The 13,613-nt window shown below is 50.8% G+C and overlaps 1 protein-coding gene across 4 annotated transcripts; it reads right to left on the minus strand.

Moving 5' to 3' along the window:
• Positions 1-6,992: 6,992 nt before the first annotated feature.
• On the minus strand, positions 6,993-12,947 carry S1PR5 (sphingosine-1-phosphate receptor 5). 4 transcript variants are annotated; one of them, XM_084782505.1, is made up of 3 exons: positions 12,441-12,785; positions 10,209-10,264; positions 6,993-9,039 (listed from the first exon to the last, which is right to left on the minus strand). In XM_084782505.1, exon 3 carries the CDS (start codon positions 8,962-8,964, stop codon positions 7,765-7,767), a length of 1,200 nt encoding a protein of 399 aa, XP_084638631.1. In that variant the 5' UTR covers positions 8,965-9,039; positions 10,209-10,264; positions 12,441-12,785; the 3' UTR covers positions 6,993-7,764. The 4 variants fall into 4 exon arrangements, with proteins under 4 accessions (XP_084638631.1, XP_084638629.1, XP_084638628.1 ...); XM_084782503.1 differs by lacking the exons at positions 10,209-10,264; positions 12,441-12,785 and adding an exon at positions 12,814-12,947; XM_084782502.1 differs by lacking the exon at positions 10,209-10,264.
• Between the last annotated feature and the right edge of the window lie 666 nt (positions 12,948-13,613).

Consider the following 13,613-nt stretch of genomic DNA (forward strand, 5'->3'; position numbering starts at 1 on the left):
ACCTGGCTAGAAGCAACAAGTGCTCCCTTTTTTTGTTTGTTTGTTTTGTTGGGACAGGGTTTCTCTGTGCAGACTTAGTCCTGTAGACTTGGTCTCTGTGTCCTGGATCAGGCTGTCCTAGAATTCAACAAAGATCTGCCTGCCACTGCTGGAGTCACAGGTGTGCGACACCATGCCCAGTGCAGCAAGTGCTTTTAACTGCCGAGCCTTTGCTGGAGCCCTGTAACTTCTTTTTGAGACAAGCCTCCCTTATTAACCCTGGCTGGCCTTGAACTCACAGAGACCCTCTTGCCTCTGCCTTCTGCGTGCTGGGGTTAAAGGCTGTGACACCACACAGGACTTTGTGTATGTTAACTTATTTGTGTGTGTGCTTGTGTAGAGGTTGAGCTGACTCACACAAACTGATTCTCTTCCCCGTGGGGCCTGCAAATGGAACTCATGTGCTCAGGCCTGACAACGGGAACCTTTACCTGCTGAGCCATCCGGAGGGCCCTGGCTGAGTGTTACAGTCTCTCTCTTTTTGATTTTGGGTTTTTCTAGACAGGGCTTCCCTGTGTGGCCTTGGCTGTCCGGGACTTGCTCTGTAGACCAGGCTGACCTCAAACTCACAGAGATCTGCCTGCCTCTGCCTCCCAAGTGCTGGGATTACAGGCGTGCGCCACCACACCCGGAAGCTAATTTCTTATTGGTGCTGGAGAGGTGGCTCAGTGGTTACAGCACTGACTGTTCTTCTGGAAGACCCAGGTTCCATTCTCAGAACTGATATTATGGTGGAAACAAACATCTGTAACTCCAGTTCCAGGGGATCCAATGGCCTCTTCTTGCCTCCATAGGTACCAAGATCATGAAGACAAAACACCTATACACATAAAATAAAGATGAATAAACATTTTTCAATATTTTATTTGACAGACTGACGGACTGATTGATGCAGACAGGATGTCATTCTGTAGCCTAGGCTGGCTTTGAACTCTGAGTCTCCTGCCTCCATCTTCCAGTTCTGGGATTACAAATGTGTAGTCTCTCCCCTAACCATACTTATGTTTGAGACTGGGTTTCTTTGTGTAGCCCAGACTGGCCTTGAACCCACAGTGATTCTCCTGCCTCAGCCTCCCAAGTGCTGAGGTTTTCACATAGCCACCGTGCTTGGCTGAATAAGTTTTGTTTTGTTTTGTTTTTTGTTTTTCGAGGCAGGGTTTCTCTGTGTAGACCAGGCTGGCCTCGAACTCACAGCGATTCACCTGCCTCTGCCTTCCAAGTGCTGGGATTAAAGGCATGCGCCACCACGCCCGGCTTGGCTGTATAATTTTTAAGTAAGTGTATTTAGCAGCTGATTTAAAGAAATAAATTTCCAGTGGAAGAGATGTTGGTCCAGGTCGAAGTTCCTGGAAACTTGAAGTGAATCCAACCTTTTCAATGGTCATTCTCAGGACTTGGAACTAAAGCCGATAAAGCCACACTTCCAGGCCACACTCAGCCATGGTGGTGTATTCCTGACATGTTGGCTAAGACCACAGTTTCTATCTCTCAAAGTCCAGGCTCCCGGCCCTGTGAGATAGCTGTAGAGCTTCATCGAGGCTCACTCAAACACATACAGATGTTCATCACATGACATTGCGACTGGCAGAGGGCTGGACTCGACTCCTACATGACTTGATAGCTGGCAGTGAAATACTATACAGCCAGCCAGGCGTGGTGGCACATGCCTGTAATCCCAGCACTCGGGAGGCAGAGGCAGGCGGATCGCTGTGAGTTCGAGGCCAGCCTGGTCTACAAAGTGAGTCCAGGACAGGCAAGGCCACAAAGAGACCCTGTCTCGAAACAACAACAAAAACAAAAAAAGAAATACTATACAGCCAGTTAAAAAGAAGCAAGATGGAGCTGGGCCTGGTGGTGTAGGCCTGTCATTCCAGCCATTCTGTGGGTGAGGCAGGAGAGTGACAGCTTCAAAGAAAAAGCAAAAGAGAAAGCTAAGGGGATGACTCAGCAGTTAAGAGCAGTTAGCTGCACTGTCAGGGTTTGGATCCCAGCGTCCACACCAGGTGACACAAATCCTGTAACTCCAGTCCCCAGCAACGCCCCACTTCTAACCACCCCACACGCACAATTAGAAATTGTAAGTTTTTTTTAAAATTGAAAGACAAGCTCAGGGCATAACTCAGTACTGGGTCACTTACCTGGTGTGCCCAAAGGCCTGGGTTTCAACCCCAGGCCAAGAGAAAACGTAAAGCTAGACGCTGCATGTGGGACACAGCTTAGAACTCCAGCTCTGAGACGAAATGATAGTGAGTTCTAGGCCAGCCTGGGCTACTTAGAGACCCTGTGACAAAACAAACATTACATTGAAAGACGGAGCTGGGGGGCTGGAGAGATGGCTCAGTGGTTAAGAGCACTGTCTGTTCTTTCAGGGGTCCTGAGTTCGACTCCCAGCAACCACATGGTGGCTCACAACCATCTGTAATGAGATTTAGTGCCCTTTTCTGATGTACAGGAGTGTATGCAGGCAGAGCACTGTGTATGTAATAAGTAAATATTTTTTAAAAAGTAGGAGTTGGAAGCCGGGCGTGGCGGTGCACACCTTTAATCCTAGCACTCGGGAGGCAGAGACAGGCGGATCTCTGTGAGTTCGAGGCCAGCCTGGTCTACAAAGTGAGTCCCAAAATAAACACTGTCTTGAGAAACAAAAATCAAAAACTACCACCACCAGCACAACAAGAGGGAGCCGGACAGATGAGTGGTTTAGAGTACTCACTGCTTTTGCAGAGGATTTGGACTCTATCCCCAGCACCCCCAAGATGGCTCACAGCCATCCATAACATCGGTTCCAGGGGACCCAATGTTGTCTTCTGACCTCTATGAGCACCATGCAGTACGTGGTGCACAGACATACCTGCAAGCAAAAGACCCATATCCACGAAAGGAAATTAAAATAAGCCTGGATGAGGTGACACATCTGTAATCCCAGCAATCAGGGTATTGAAACAGGGGGATTACTTCCAGTTCGGAGTAAGCCAGCGGGGGGGGGGGGGGGGGGCTGGAGAGATGACTCAGAGGTTAAGAGCACTGCTTGCTCTTCCAGAGGTCCTGAGTTCAGTTCCCAGCAACCACATGGTGGCTCACAACCATCTATAACGTGATCTGATGCCCTCTTCTGGCATGCAGGCACACATGCAGGCAGAACACTGCGTACATAATAAATAAATCTTAAAAACAAAAACAAAAAACAAAGTAAGCCTGGGCTACCTAGCAAGACCTTGTATCAAAAAGAAGAAGAAGAAGGGCTGGAGAGGTGGCTCAGAGGTTAAGAGCACTGGCTGCTCTCCCAGAGGTCCTGAGTTCAATTCCCAGCAACTACATGGTGGCTCACAACCATCTATAATGAGATCTGGTTCCCTCTGCTGGTGTGCAGGGGTACATGCAGGCAGAGCATTGTATACATATTAAATAAATAAGTAAATAAATAAATATTAAAAGAGGAGGAGGAATAGATGTTGAAAAAAGGAATAGGATTTTTGTTTTGTTTTCTTCTGTTTTTTTTGTTTGTTTGTTTTTTCGAGACAGGGTCTCTCTGTGTAGCCTTGGCCGTCCTGGACTCACTTTGTAGACCAGGCTAGCCTCGAACTCACAGCGATCCGCCTACCTCTGCCTCCCGAGTGCTGGGATTAAAGGCGTGCGCCACCACGCCCAGCTCTGTTTTGTTTTTTGAGACAGGTATTTCTCTGTGTAGCTTTTCTGGACTAGCTTTATAGGCCAGGCTAGACTTGAAGTCACAGAGCTAGTTCCACCTGAATGCTGGGATTGCAGGCGGCACAGTTTTAAAGGACAGTTACACAGGGGCAGCTGGGGCAGAAGGGTGGGACGCCTAAGAACAGCTCAGATTACACAGTGAGACTCTGTTTGGGAGGGGGGGAGCAATAACGCCAAGAATAGATGTCACACATCTTTAATTTTAAAACTCAAGAGGTGGCTGGGCGTGGTGGTGCACGTCTTTATTCCCAGCACTCAGGGAGGCAGAGGCAGGCAGATCACTGAGTTCGAGGCCAGCCTGGTCTACAAAGCAAGTTCAGGACAGCCAGGGATACACATTGAAACCCTGTCTTGAAAAACAAGCAAACAAACGAAAATAATAAAAACAAACCTGAAGAGGCAGAAACAATGGATCTCTGTGAGTTTGAGGCCAGCCTGGTCTACATAGCAAGTTCCAGGCAAGCGAGGGCTGCACAGTAGGACCTTATTTTATTCTATTGAAGGAGTAATTTAAACCAAACAACAGAGTGATGTGGAACAGCTGAGTGCAGAACATACTTGTAACCCCAGGAAACGGAGGGAGAAGGATCAGAAAAGTTAAGGACATCCTTAGCTACATAATGAGTTCAGCCTAGGCTGCATAGTGAGACCCTATTCAAAAAACAAATGGGAAAAAAAAAAAGATTTGCGTTTCAGGTCATTTTCCAACAAACATATGTCAGGAAGTTCCCTACAAGTCCCAACAGTGCCTTTTAAATTTAGTGTTTAAATAGGGAACTGGTTTCTTTTTAAATTTAGTATTGGAATCTCTTAAGTTCCCCACTGTAAAACCACCAAACCAACATACTAGGAAAGATACGAGAACTGTGAGGAGGATTCCTGGGAGCCAGCGGACTGTGCCTCTCACTGGCTTTGCACGAACTTTTGGGAAAGAGATTCGTTTTTGGTTTTGGTTGGTTGGTTTTTGCACATACCCATCATCACTTGCTTTCATGCAGCGTGCAATTCCGAGAATGGCCTCAAGGGGGCGTGCTGTACCTTAATCAGTGGCCAGAACCCAGGCCCGCCCTCTGTCTGATGCAATTCCCAGGGCAGCTGCAAGGTGGCGCGCGGCACTTTAAACCGCAGCCAGAGTCCTTCCTCTACCCTACCCTCCTTCCTCTGCCATAGGCCCGTGCCCGCCCACCAGCCAGGCAAGTGCCAGGGGTCATGAATGCGTCTAGGGACCTCCTAGAGCTGGCATGGGAAACAAGCCTTTAATAGACACAAATCAGAGCTCTGTATCGCCCCCGGGAAACAGGCAGAACTTCGAAGGAGCCAGACCCCTCTAAAAGCAGGCGCCTCCTCCATGCCTCCCCCACATCCCCACACACCCACCCCGTAGCCTTGCCTAGACACTGGGCAAGGGAAATCCGCGTAACAGTTTATCGACCAAATGGAGGGTGAAGGCTGGGACTGTAGCATCCCAACACAGGATAAGGGACACTTTTGCTCACAGAAACAGAATTCCCAAGAATAATAAAGTCGTCTTTGGCTTCATAGCATGTCTGAAGCCAGCCTGGGCTACAAAGAAGCCTCGTCTCAATATTGGGGCTGGGAGTGTGAGCTCGCGCTGAACGTGAGTCCTTTACACACCCACATGAGTCCATAGACCTGTATGTGGCACAGAATTGCTCAGTGAGCAACTGAATCATCAGTGTCAAGGACTTCTCATCCATCTAGAGGAACATGACATAAACTGACAAGATTACAGGCGGGTTTAATGACCAGTTTAAAACCTATGTTATCGGGATGTTGGGGTGGGGATGCGGACTACTTGCAGGATGGGCCAGTCAGATGGCAAAGGCTGATGAACAGTCCAGAAGAGATTTTCACCAGAGGAAATCGTGGATATTTGTCATAAATAGTGAGAAAACAAAACAGACAGACAAAACAGGGGGTAGGATGGTTGTGGGTCGAGTGAGATGCCTCAAGGGGTAAAGGTGTTTGTTGGCAAGAATGACAGCCTGGCGAGACAGTGATGGCACACCCCTTTAATCCCAGCACTCGGGAGGCAGAGGCAGGCGGATCGCTGTGAGTTGGAGGCCAGGCTGGCCTACAAAGTGAGTCCAGGACAGCCAGGATTACAAGGAAAACCCTGTCTCAGAAATAAATAAATAAATAAACAATAAACAAAACAAGAATGACAACGTGAGTTGGATCTCTGGATCCATGTGGTAGGAGGAGAGAAAAGTTGTTCTCTGACCTCCACACCCCTGCTGTGGCCGGTGGGTATACACACACACACACACACACACACACACACACACACACACAGAGCCACAAAATACATAAGTAAACAAAAGTGGACAGAAGTTGTTCATGTTGTTGGGTTTTGTTTGTTTGTTTGTTTGGTTTGCTTTTGTTTTTTCGAGACAGGGTTTCTCTGTGTAACAGCTCCCCCCCTGCCCGTTCTGAACTCACTTTGTAAAGCAGGCTGGCCTCGAACTCAGAGATCTACCTGCCTCTGCCTCCTCCCCAGCGCTAGAATTAAAGGCATGCGCCATCACTGCCTAGCTTGGAAATAAAAGGGTTTTTGTTTTGTTTTGTTTCCCGAGACACGGTTTCTCTGTGTGGCCTTGGATATCCTGGACTTGCTTTGTAGACCAGGCTGGTCTCGAACTCTCATCAATCCGTCTGCCTCTGCCTCCCAAGTGCTGGGATTAAAGGCATGTGCCACTGTGCCCTGCTGGAAATAAAAGCTATAAGGGCAGGGCCTCACTATGTAGACCAGGCTGACCTGAACTGACATACATGTAAAGTAAGGCATATCCTAAGACTACCCCCCCCCATGCCCAAATAAAATACTTTTAATTCTAGAACTCAGGAGTTCCAGGGCAGCCTGGTTTACATAGCAAGTTTCTGGCCAGCTTGGGCTGTATTTGTGAGAGCCTATCTCACAGTGAACACATAGAAGTAAAATTTACAGCTTGGTTGTTTTGTTGTTGTTGTTGTTTTAGGTTTATTAGTTTATGTCTTTGGCTTGTATTCATTTCTGTGCACCAAGCATATGCCTGGTGCCCTCAGAGGTCAGGTGAGGGCGTCGGGTACCTTGGAACTGAAGTTGCCAATGGTTGTGAACCACCACTTGGGTGCTGGGACTGGAACGGGGTCCTCCTCAAGAGCAACAAGCGCACTTAACTGCTGAGCCGTCTCTCCAACCCCAATAAATACATACTCATGGCACTCCATGGAAAAGAAAATAATAAAGAAATAGATGGATTTATTCTGACTGATCACAGTAAGGACAGCTGCTTGAATTGTTTTTTGTTTTTGCTTTTTTATTGTAGTTGTATTTTGTATGAAGAATGTCCACATTCGGGAAGTTTGGCAGTTAAGATCTGGCTAAGGCTCCAGACTCAAATTTTTGGAGCCAAGTTTACCTTACTGTCTTTCTTCACAACCCTGCCTCACTCTGTAGCCAGCCATTGATCCTGCCAGCCCTGAGCACGCTCTGTCTAGACCTCACCTGCTTCTGAGCATGCTGGAAGCTTCGGCTTTACTCCTTAATCTTTCAGTGGCTCCCTTGAACTCCCAGTTGCAGCGCGCGCTTATGCGCGCGCGCGGAGTACCCGCGCCGTCTGAAGCCGGTCTGGTCCCTTCTTTGTTTAGAATTCTCTATGGCTTCACATCACTCCGAGTCAAAGCCAAAGGCCTCCCTCAGAATCAACAGGACTTCTCATAACCTCCCCTGTCACCTCCCAGCTCCACATCCTTGCTCCTCAGTTTCTGCTCCAGCCTCACTGGCTCTGCACCGCTACATCACTACAGCGTCCCGTCACTTTCTTCTCTTTCTTATTGTCCATGTCAGACCCCTGCGGGGTATGCATTTATGTCATCTGTTCCTGTCATGGGACAGTCCACCCATTTCCGTTCCTTCTTTCCCGTCCCTGCCATCATAGGCTACTTCCTACTGATGATGCGCTTCTTCGGAGAATCGGTCTGCTCTTGGGAAGGGCGACAGCGGGCCGGAAAGTTTCAGTCAGTAGCCACAGGCACTAGGGTCCGGTTGGCGGTTGCTGCACTGGGACTGCCGGTGGAACAGCTGGTGTCCACCCTGTCTGGCTGGGGAGAGTGCTCAGACGGGCTGGAGCTGCGATCCAGGCTTGGTGGCAGGCAGCGTCGCAGGCCACCACCCGAAGGCTCAGCAGCACTGGGGGATCGCTGCAAGCTGTTGGAGGAGCCTTGGTTGCAGGGTCCCCGACCACAGCAGAGCAGCCGCAGGAGCCCGTGGCGCAGGTCTCGGTTAGTGAACGTGTAGATGATGGGATTCAGCAGCGAGTTAGCCATGGCTAGACCAAGGAAAGGGTCGGCCTGTAGGAGTACGGGACACGCGCGGGCTGGGCACGCGACATCCAGCAATAGCAAGAGAAACAGAGGTCCCCAGCAGGCCACGAAAGCCAGGAGCACCACGCTGAGAGTGCGGAGCAGGGCCAGAGACCGCGGGGTGTGCCGCGATCGCGAGGACGAGGTAGCCCTGCGGGACCCGGTCCGCGCCCGCAGCCGACGCGCGTTGGCCCGCACCTGACAGTAAATCCTTGCATAGAGCGCACAGATGGCAGCCAGGATGCCCAGAAAGGCCAGCACGCAAAAGAGCACGTAGGCCTTGGCATAGAGCGGTAACACGGTGGAACAGGCTTCCAGGCGTCCCAAGCAGTTCCACCCCAGTGCCGGCAGCAGCCCGAGCAGCAGCGACGCGCCCCAGGCGGCCACCGCCAGCGCTAGGGTGCGAGCGCGACTGGCAGCGGGCGCGGGTCCACGGCGGGCCATAGTGAGGTGGCGTTCCAGAGCAATGGCCAGAAGGCTCAGCACCGATGCGGTGAGCGCCACGAAGACGCCTCCTTCCCGCGCGAACCAGAGCGCGGGCGACAGCCGCAGTGTGAGTGGCCCCGACAGCAGGATGTTGGTGGCATAGGCCGCTCCGGCCAGCAGGTCCGACAGGGTGAGGCTACCCAGGAGCAGGAACATGGGCGCGTGGAAGCGAGGGTGGCGGCCCAGCACCAAGAGCACCGCCAGGTTCTCCAGCACGATGAAGGCGCACACAGCCAGGCACACTGCAGCATCGGCACGCAGGCCCGCGCCGGGCTGGTAGCGCGCCCCGCGGAGCTTGCCGGTGTAGTTGTAATGAAGGACGATGACCTCGCTCACCGGCGCTGGCCGCAGCAGCCCGGGCTCCATGGGCTGCCCGCCGCCCGCGGCGGAGATGTCACTGCTATGTCCTGCCGGTTGTCTACCAGAGCACTGTGCAGAAGTCTGCGGGAGGCAAGAACAGTAGTTAGATCTAGGAATCCCGAAGAAAGAGCCATGAAAGAAGGTCCCTAACCCATGTGCCCCACTCCTACGGCCCCTAAGGAGGTTTTGGAGAGAGAGGTTTAGGATGGAGGAGAAATGTCTGGAGAGAGACACCCCACACACAGCCTATCCTGAGGGACTGACTAGCCTGCCGTTGTGGTGGCTCAGGCCTGTAATTCCAGTTTTTGAGAAGCAGAGGCAGAGGTTCAAGAATTCAGAGCCAACCTCAGTCTGGAAAGATAGTTTGGTGGTTAAGAGCACTTATTGTGCCGTGGTGGCACATGCCTTTAGTTCCAGCACTCGGGAAGCAGAGGCAGGATCTTTGTGAGTTCGAGGCCAGCCTGGTCTACAAAGACAGTCCAGGACAGCCAGGGCTAAAACAGAGAAAGCCTGTCTCTGGTGGGGGGGGGGGGGAATAAAAAATTAAAATTAAAATTAAGGCTGGAGAGATGGCTCAGTGGTTAAGGGTACCACCTGCTCTTCCAAAGGTCCTGAGTTCAATTCCCAGCAACCGTATGGTGGCTCACAACCATCTATGATGTTGTATGATGCCCTCTTCTGCAGATAAAGCACTCATATACAATAAAGATAAATAAATCTTTTTAAAAATTAAATTAAATTTAAAAAAATGTTGGGGCTGGAGAGATGGCTCAGCAGTTAAGAGCACTGGCTGCTCATCCAAAGGTCCTGAGTTCAATTCCCAGCGACCACATGGTGGCTCACAACCATCTATAATGAGATCTGATGTCCTCTTCTCTGATGTTCTCTTCTGTCCTGCAGGCATACATGTAATAGAGTGCTTATATACATAAATAAATAAATCCTTTAAAAAATGTTAAAGCACTTGCTGCTTTCCCAGAAGACCCCAGTTTAGTACCCAGTACCCACATCAGACAACTCAAAACTGCCTGCAACTTCAGCACCAAGTGATCCAACCTCACCAAGAAGAGACTTGATACCCTATGAGCATATACAGGGGGAGGAAGTCCTCCTCAGTCACAGTCATAGGGGAGGGGAGTAAGGGGAAAATGGGAGGGAGGGAGGAATGGGAGGATACAAGGAAGGGGATAACCATTGAGATGTAATATGAATAAATTAATAAAATAAAATAAAATAAAAAGAGATCCAACCTCATCATGGCCTCCTTAGGCATCTGTGGACATTTGAACACAGGTACATATTTGAACTAAAAAAAAAAAAAAAGTCACACTGAGAAACAAAAGCAGCCTGGCTATATAGTGAGTTCCAGACTAGGTCCACAGCTACACAGTCAAGCAGACAGGGACAGGAAACAAGGAAGGGGCCTCCACACAGAAGAGGGTACACATGCGCTGGCCCAGCTCTGGGCCTGTAGCTCAGCAGACGACTGCACCACCTACCGAGCACATGGGTGGCCCTGAACTCCAGCCCTAGCACTGACCTCCTCCCCCTCCAATGAACACTCCCTGGTGACTCACAGCAGCGAAACATAAGAAAACATCTCTACATGAGACAGTCACACACAGAGTCAATGACAGAAGCCACCACAGGGGCTCAGCCCTAAGAATGGTCTCACACCCAATAGTGCAGGCCACAATTTCACAACCTCCACCCACAGCCAGCCTGGGGCCCAGTGCCCTCTACTGCACATGAGATGTGCATAGGCTTTCCCTTGTTTTTTGTTTTTGTTGTTGTTGTTGTTGTTGTTGTTGTTTTTTAGGTTTTTTTCGAGACAGGGTTTCTCTGTGTAGCCTTGGCTGTCCTGGAGTCGCTTTGTAGACCAGGCTGGCCTCGAACCCACAGCGATCCGCCTGCCTCTGCCTCCCAAGTGCTGGGATTAAAGACGTGCGTCACCACACCAGGCTGGCTTTCCCTTGTTTTAAAAAGAGAAAAGTTGTTCCTTCAAAACGCCAGCCAGAGTGTCGATCCTGGCCACCGACTGCACAGACTCAGAGAATCCTCACTAGAGATACACATGTCATTAAATGACAATGACCCTTCTAACCTGCCACCAACCCTTTAATCCTCTCGGCACACCTTCCCTTAGTCTCAATTTACAGATAAACAAAAGCGAGTTCCTAAAAGAAATAGGAGGCTGGCAAGATGGCTCATTGGGTAAAGGAGCTTGCAGTCGAGCCCGATGGATTCAATTTAACGCCTGGAACCCACACAATGTACAGAGAGAACCAACTCCCACAGGCTGTCTTCTGACCTCCGCATTTGTGTTGAGGCATGCATACACTTACAGTCTCACCCAGCCAGCTACCAACATGCACACAAATAAGTAAATGAGATTTTTTTTTTTTTTGAGACAGTCTTACTATGCAACCCTGCTGGCCTGGAACTTACAGAGCCACCTGCTCTGTCTCCCACATGCTGGGAAGCACAGTGCCCTGAAATCCTTTATGAAAAGAAATGCCAGCCAGGCATAGTGACGCACACCTTTAATCCCAGCACTCGGGAGGCAGAGGCAAGTGGATCTCTGTGAGTTCGAGGCCAGGCTGGCCTACAAAGCAAATCTAGGACAGCCAAGGCTACACAGAGAGACCCTGTCTGGGGGAGGGGAGAAGCCTTGTATAGAAGAGGTCCTCAGGTGCCTCAGTCTAGCCTCAAACTATGTAGCTGAAAATTACATTAAATTCCTGTAGCCCGTGCCTTTCCTCCTGAATTCAGAGGAACACCTCACCACCCCAGTTTACCTGGACATGAATTCCTGGGCTCTCTGCACACGGGGCAAGCCCTCTATCAACTGAACCAAATCCAGACGCTCTCTTAGTCCCATTTTACACATGACCAGAACAAGGCTCCAGAGAAATGCCTTGCATAGAAGTAGACCCAAAGGTGCCCATCTCTCTCATACAAAGACAGCCACACAAAAATAATGACTCAATTCCCAGGCCCGAGAGACAGATTTCTCAGTACCAGGAAGGCAAAGGGACAAAGAGGTCCCAGATAGCTTCAGAGTCGCACAGGGACAGAGTTGGACAGCTGGGAAGACAGATAGACTTGGAGGTACCGGTTGAGCTACTCTGGGTGCGGGAGAGGCATCAAATACAGAGCCGCTGGTTAAACAGCATTTCTGCTCCGCTCACTCCGCAGAGGGTCAGGACTTTTGTACAAACACTCGGTGATCTGACCTGCTTGGGATAAGGAAAAGTTTGCAGAAGCCCAGCCAGGCTGAGCAGGAGGATTCCTAAGGGTCCTCATTTCCTCCAGACAGGGGACCTGCGAGTACCTTTGGAGTTTTCAGTTTTCTCTGCTAGGAGTCTAGGATAAAGGACCTAGAAAATCCATCAAGGAGCGCGGTGCCTTTCCAGCTCGGCAGTTGCTCCAAGGAACCGAGTCCCAACTTCCTGAAAGGTCCCCAAGAGCTGAACACTTACCCCTGCGCCCGGCTCGGGTCGTGCGCCCTAGGCGGTGCGCCTGGGAACTCTAGACAGCTGCAACGCGGGTGGGGCTGGAAGTGGCAGCCCTGGGGGCGGGCTCGAGACACGGATCGCGGGTGACTGCCTGCAATTGCCCCCTCCTTCTCCCAGCCCCGGGTTGCCAGCCTGTGCCACCCGCCGCGGCACCGAAGAGCGCCTCAGCGGCGACTGGTACCAGCAAGTCCTCCAGGGACACACGGGGTGGGAGGCCCCAGAATCACTGGGAAGGGAGGGCTTTTCCACTCTCCTACTACAGTTAAGGAGTCCCATCTGTCCTCTGATGTCTAGACCCCTGAGCCTTCATTTCAAAGACACCTTAAAGACGCAGTACCTGAGCAGCACAATTCACGAGATACTTTGAATGGGCGCGGCTACTGGAGTCTTCGTGTCCTCGGCGAGTGGGGACAGGTCTCCTCTGCTCCGAAGCACAGACCCCTCCCCATTTTCCGATCGGTCTCTGAGGCAAGAGGGGGAGGGGCGGGTACAAGCGGGATGGTGGAGGGAACTTCCAGGTTCCCAAATAAGTAGGTTCTGACTCCTCCCCCCTCTCCCCCGTAGCTTCTTTGTCCCCGCCCCACTTTACACCTTTAAGGTATCAAGCAAGGAATATAGCATTTGTTGTGTTTCAGGGATTTGAGGCTATTTTAGCCTTATGGCCAAGAAACACTGGGAGTAAGGCAATGGATAAATGTCTGCTTGCTATGTCTCTCTCCTCTAGAGACAGGGTTTCTCTGTGTAGCCTTGGTTGCCCAGGAAGCCGCTCTGTAGACCAGGCAGACCTCGAACTCTTAGAGAGAGCCCGCCTCGGCCTCCTGAATGCTGGCATTAAAGGCGTGCATTACCCCTCCCGGCTTTAAGCTTTCTTAAAATTACGCTTATTTATGTATTTGTGTGTGTGCATAGATGTGTACCAAGTCATGTGTGTGTAGATACGAGGGCAAGGTGTTGAAGTTGGTTTTCTCCTTCCCCCTTGTGGGTCCCCAGGATTGAACTCAGGCCCTTAGACTTTCCAGCAACTACGCTGTTTGCGCAGAGCCATCTCTCTGGGTCCTCCCAGAGCCTCTTGGTATCTGTCTCTCCCTGTCTGTGTGTGTCTCTCTTCCTCTCTGTGGCGGTTTCCCAGGACACTCC

This window comes from Acomys minous (assembly GCF_964271855.1).
Source record: "Acomys minous genome assembly, chromosome: 5".
Classification (NCBI taxonomy): domain Eukaryota; kingdom Metazoa; phylum Chordata; class Mammalia; order Rodentia; family Muridae; genus Acomys; species Acomys minous.

Bases quoted from the DNA above. Each gene is read 5' to 3' on its own strand.
- S1PR5 (XM_084782503.1), bottom strand. From the start codon at position 8,964: ATGGAGCCCGGGCTGCTGCGGCCAGCGCCGGTGAGCGAGGTCATCGTC.